The sequence below is a fragment of the Leptonychotes weddellii genome, chromosome 13, assembly GCF_054177405.1.
Source record: "Leptonychotes weddellii isolate Sample4059 chromosome 13, ASM5417740v2, whole genome shotgun sequence".
Lineage (NCBI taxonomy): Eukaryota > Metazoa > Chordata > Mammalia > Carnivora > Phocidae > Leptonychotes > Leptonychotes weddellii.
In genome coordinates, this window is record NC_138381.1 from 76,813,269 (window position 1) to 76,819,268 (window position 6,000).

General features: G+C 46.3%; 1 protein-coding gene across 1 annotated transcript in view; it reads left to right on the forward strand.

Moving 5' to 3' along the window:
* Window positions 1–6,000, forward strand: part of DNAH10 (dynein axonemal heavy chain 10) — a 128,870-nt gene that overhangs the window by 9,574 nt on the left and 113,296 nt on the right. Inside the window, exon 6 of the mRNA XM_081800959.1 lies at window positions 1,546–1,756. Within this exon, the coding sequence (XP_081657085.1) occupies window positions 1,546–1,756 (211 nt within the window). The remainder of the gene's footprint in view (window positions 1–1,545; window positions 1,757–6,000) is intronic.

The following is a 6,000-nucleotide window of genomic DNA, read 5'->3' on the forward strand; positions in this document are numbered from 1 at the left end:
AATGTTCAGCAGCTCTTGCGTCCCAGGTGCCGTTGTCCAAGTGGATCTTGGTGCTCCAGGAGCTGATACTGGGGGAAAGACATGAGACACAGATTCCTAAGCTGGAAAATATCAGGCGGTGACAAGTGGCATGAGTTCAATGAATCCTAGTAATGTGATAGAAACGGACTCTGTGTGTGCGCACACGCATGTGTTTGTGTGTGCAGGGAGTGGTGGTAAGGGATGGCCTCACGGAGGAGGCAGTGTTTGATAGACAAACAATGGGGAAAAAAAAACACCTTGTGAACAGACTAATTCTCCTAATGATAAGTTCCTAGGGAAGTGTAATAGGGTGGGGCTCGGGGGGGTCAGGAAAGGCCCGTCTGAGGTTGTGGCATTGAATTGAGACCTAAATTAGGTAAAGGTGTTAGACATGTGAAGATCTGGGGGGGAGAAATTCCTGGGCAGAGAAGGGAGCATGTGCAAAGGTCCTGAGGCAGGAGCAGACATAGCCTGGTCCAGGAACAGAAGGAGGGCCAGTGCGGCTGGAGAGGGGTGGGGAAGGTTGGAAAGGGAGGTAGGTGTTCAGCAGGGGAATACTATGGTCTGGTTTGCATCATTCCTCTGGCTGTCGAGTGAAACTTAGACCGTGGGAGCGGGGGGCAGACACTGAAGGGAAGAGAAGACCAGTATGAGGCCGTAGAAGAGTCTGTGGAGGGGGATGCTTGCCTAGGCAGGAGTTCAATCAGGGGAGGCAGTGGGAGGCAGGCAGTGTCAAGAATATGTTTTACTGGGGAGAGGACATTTTGAACGTCACCATGAGTGTGCGGTTGGCAGAATCCAGACTGTGAAACCACAGGTCAGACGTTCTGGGCTCTTCAGTCAATGGGAGGTACACGTACATTGTCTTAAACCATGGATCCAAGTTTCCGAAGAAAAGGCAAAACTACACACCAAAGCCCAAACTCAACCAACTAACTCACGGGCATTTTTTCCATCATTTTTATGTGGGTGAAGCTTTGTTATTATATTCAAGTGACTTCCTAAATGCATGCTTCTGTCCTCAGCTAAATATCAAAAGGACTGTGTCCTCAGACCCTTCATTTTAGATCTTTATTTATTTAAGTAATCTCTATGCCCCACGTGGGGCTCGAACTTGCAACCCCAAGATCAAGAGTCGCACGCTCTACAGACTGAGCCAGCCAGGCGCCCCCATGCCCTTCTTTATTTTAACTCTCCCATGAGCTAGCCTGGTGCTGAGCAGACTCTCTAACACCTGCTTCTACTCTTGTTTGTGCTGTAGTTTCAAATCCAGCCGCCTTGCAGCTGGTGGCAGCCAGAGAAATGCAGGATTGTCTTCTGGGTTGTCACCTTGGGCTTGGGTCACATTCTTACCCTGGGATCATTTTAGGTCAAATATTTTCATCTCTCTCTCTCTAGGTCTGTGCTCTGGACTTGAGCAGTTTCTGCATTGTAGTTACACTGTGCTGCGTCTGATAGAACATTCGACACCAGAGGCAGCGTGAGTGCGTGATCTTGAACACAATATTGTGTGATTTCCTTCAGGTTTTCATGCCGGCTTTGTCCTTCAATCAACACAAGGACGCCTCCCTGGGATTCACATCTGCAGAAATCTCTGACTCTTTCGAGTATGAAGTGGACCTACCCAACATGCCCGGGGAAGCCTATCACAGCATTCAGTTGATACGGGATGAATTTTTAATGAACATCCAGAAATTTGCGAACAGTATTCAAAGAACAATGCAGCAACTTGAAGGTGAGGCTTCCTTTTGCTCGTGTTGAGGGAAGCATGATGGATTTCCTTTAAGAAGGCAATTTCAGGGTCCAGGAGTCTCTTGCTTTCATTTATAATTCTTTCTTCCCTGCTCACCATACGAGCAACCCTGAGCTGGGAGGAAGACCCAGAGAGGAATGACAGAATCCTGTCCTCAAGGATCTTATAATCTGGCGCACAAGGAACTATGGCAGAATGGGAGCTTGGGAAAGATATTAGGGCCTTGAGGGGTTTGGAAGAGGGAGATCATGTGGGAGAAGCAGGGGGAAATCAAAGGAGACTTCCCGAAGGAGGCGGCATTTGACCTCCTCTGAACGGACAGCAAGGCTTTAGTAGGTGGAGTTGGGGAGCAAGTGCATTTCAGGCAGGGAGAATGGCCTGGACAAGAGAAGGAGTTGGAAAGAGTGGAGTTTCTGTGAACAGGGAAGGGTGGCTGGCTGGTCCTGGCTTAGTTAGCTTTGTGGGCAAGGCCAGAAGCTTGTAGATGGTGGGTCTGCAGCAGCTACTGTTGGATCTGCACCTCATTACCGGGGGAGCATGGCATGGCGAGAGTCCCTGAGCCTGGGAACATGCATGTCAGGAATGGAGAACAGCAAGGTGGAGAGGCCGGCTGAGGGGGTTACACTGTGGAGAGTCCCAGCCCATGACAGCCAACACGGTGTGCATCAGCAAGGGCTAGCACGGTCTTCGAGATGGCATCGCTATTCTAGGAAGAGGAACTTTCCCCCTCTTGGAAGTAACCTTGAACATGCCCCACCGGCTAGAAATGTTCTCTGCTGGAAACGAGAAACACCCATCGAGATCCAAACTTTTGATAACATGCTACAGACATGTGTTTTTCAGATTCTATTTTAGAATTTTTTTTTTTTTTTTTTTTTACTATCTCCCCGCCCACCGCCCCCCAAAATGATACTACTCTCTTGGTGTCTGTGTTTTTCCTTCACTGACATTTGTAGCCTTCTTTGGCCTGTCTGCCTAACCCCTCTCTCCCTGAGTTAGTGTAAAATAGCAGAAATGGGAAAAAAATGTTTCTTCTAATCTTGGATAGGATTTATGTGTCTTGTTTCTTTTTTTAAAGATGTCTTTATTTATTTGAGAGCGCGCATGAGTGAGGGGAGGGGCGGGAGGGGGAGAGAGAGGGAGAATCTCCAGCAAATTCCATGCGGAGCCCAACAGCGGGCTCGATCTCACGGCCCTGAGATCACGACCTGAGCCAAAACCAAGAGTCGGATGCTCAACCGACTCGCCGCCCAGGCGCTCCTGTGTCTTGTTGCTGGTGTCAAAAAGCAGATGAGTGAACACATTTTTGTGTTTTAGGTAAACTGCTAGAAGGAAATGCACTAAAATGTTATCAGCCAGTGTCGCTTACTCTAGGTTGTGAGAGTAAGATGGTTTTCTTTCTTTCTTTCCTATTTTCCTACAATCATGTATGATTTAGAAAAACCAGAAAAGCAGGTGAATTAATATTCTATAACCTGGGTCAGCAAGTTACAGCCCATGGGCCACATCCCACCTGCTGCTCGTTTTTGTGTGGCCTGTGGGCTAAGAACTGTATTTATAGTTTCCAATGCTTAGATTTTAAATGATTATATAAGGACCTATATTCTGTCTTCAGCTTTGCCTCTTGGTCTGCAAAGCTGGAAATACTTACTCTCTGGTACTCGAGGAAGAACTTTGGGGGGGGCACCTGGCCAGCTCAGTCAATAGAGTGTGTGACTCTTGATCTCCGGGTTGTGAGTTCGAGCCCCAAGTTGGGTGTGGAGATAACTTAAAAAAAAAAATCCTTTTTTTTAAAGATTTTTAAGTTTATTTATTTGACAGAGACACAGTGAGAGAGCGAGAACACAAGCAGGGGGAGTGGGAGGGGGAGAAGCAGGCTTCCCACAGAGAAAGAAGCCCGATGCGGGGCTCGATCCCAGGACCCTGGGACCATGACCTGAGCCAAAGGCAGACGCCCAACGACTGAGCCACCCAGGTTCCCCTTACTTAAAAAATCTTAAAAAAAAAAACACCAAAAACCTCAAACTGTGCCAATCCCTATTTTATAATATCATCTCGAGGAAGAAATTTGTTTTTCTTTATGGGACATTTACGAATGGCTTTTTGTAAGTCATTGGCTGTCAGTTAAGAAAGCTCTTTTTGCCCTTTTTTCTTTACGATACACAGGATTGCAAAGGTCAGGTTATCTGTTGTGGAGTGAATGTTTAATACAAGTATATTAATATGCTAAGAGCAAGTATACTTATATTAAATATATTAATAAATGTGTCCACATATGTATATATGTTGCATTTTCTTGAAGTAATACGTAAGGTTTAAAAAAATTAAATGGTATTAACATACAGTGCCTTGAAAAACTGTCCCTGCCTCATTTTCCCTATCGGTCCATTCTGCTCCCTGCTGGTGACTTTAGTTCTTTAGCTGTTTTTTTCCTCCTTCCCTCCCTTCCTTCCTTTCTTATTTATTATTTTTTAATTTTTAATTTTTAAATTTTTTTTAAAGATTTTATTTATTTATTCATAAGAGAGAGAGAGAGAGGTAGGCTCCCCACTGAGCAGGGAGCCCAATGCGGGACTCGATCCCAGGACCCTGGGATCATGACCTGAGCCGAAGGCAGACGCTTAACCATCTGAGCCACCCAGGCACCCCTTTTCTTATTTTTTTAAAATATTTTATTTATTTGAGAGAGAGAGAACACAAGAGTGGGGTAAGAAGGAGAAGCAGGCTCCCCACTGAGCAGGGAGCCTGACATGGGACTCTATATCCCAGGACCCTGAGATCATGACCTGAGCTGAAGGCAGAGCTGCTTCACCGACCAAACCCCCCAGGCGCCCCTTTAGCTCTTTCTGTTGATGGCTACTGCCACGTCTCTAAAATATACGCTTACACTGCTGTTTCTTCTTAATCGTAGGCATTAGTGTTATTTCCTGGCATGATAAGGATTTTGTCTCTCCCCTGCTGCAGCCAGCTCCCATCATACTTCCATGCCCTTCTTTTCATTAAGTCACAAAATGGGTTTTTTTTTTTTTTTAAAGATTTTACCCATTTACCCGAGACAGAGAGAATGAGAGAGATAGAGAGCACATGAGAGGGGGAGGGTCAGAGGGAGAAGCAGGCTCCCCGCCGAGCAGGGTGTCCGATACGGGACTCGATCCAGGGACTCCAGGATCATGACCTGAGCCGAAGGCAGTCGCCCAGCCAACTGAGCCACCCAGGCGCCCACAAAATGGGTTTTGACGTTATTATGATAACGGGAATACCGTTTACTTCAGAGCAGAATAGGATCGTTTGATGAGCTTTCCTTTTTTTTTTTTTTTAAAGATTTTATTTATTTGACAGAGAGAGACACAGAGAGGGAACAGAAGCAGGGAGAGTGGAAGAGGGAGAAGCAGGCTTCCCGCGGAGCAGGGAGTCCGATACGGGGCTTGATCCCAGGACCCTGGGATTATGACCTGAGCCGAAGGCAGATGCTTAATGACTGAGCCACCCAGGCGCCCCAGTGAGCTTTCCTTTTTTGTACACCTGCCCCTTCCTCTGCCAGCGTTCCAAATTGCCAGTCTTAAAGTATCTTATAAAAATATCTTTGTTACAGTCCTCTCTGGTTTTGTTTTTGCAAAAGCGCCTCCTCTTATTAGATGCCCCCCTGCCCCCCAGTGTCCTGTGTTTCCTGTTGCAACGCAGGCAGGGCACCCACAGGGTGATGCATGACTGTGTCCCACATGCAGTGTTTCCTGGATCGCAGGTCTTCTCGTTCAGTTGGGTTCCTCCCTCATTGGGTGGGAATACATCCTTAAGTAACTTCCTTAGAAAAGGCACATGGGAAATAATTTTATGAGAACTTGCATGTCTGAAAATGACTTCATTCTATCTTCACAGTGGCTTTTGGCATATAAGTTGGAATTTAAAACAATTTTAGCACAGAATTTTGAATATAGTTTTTATTGTTTTCTAGCATCCAGTGTTTCCTAGGAGAAATTGGATTCCTTTTTTTTTTTTTTTTAAGGCAACCTGTTTTTTCCCCCTCTCCCCTTTATGTGAACTTTTTAAAGATTTTATTTATTTATTTGACAGAGACACAGAGAGAGGGAGAACAGGCTTCCCGCTGAGCAGGGAGCCCAGTGCGGGGCTCGATCCCAGGACCCTGGGATCAAGACCTGAGCCAAAGGCAGACACTTAACAACTGAGCCACTTAGGCGCCCCTACTTTATGTGAACTTTTAATTTGTG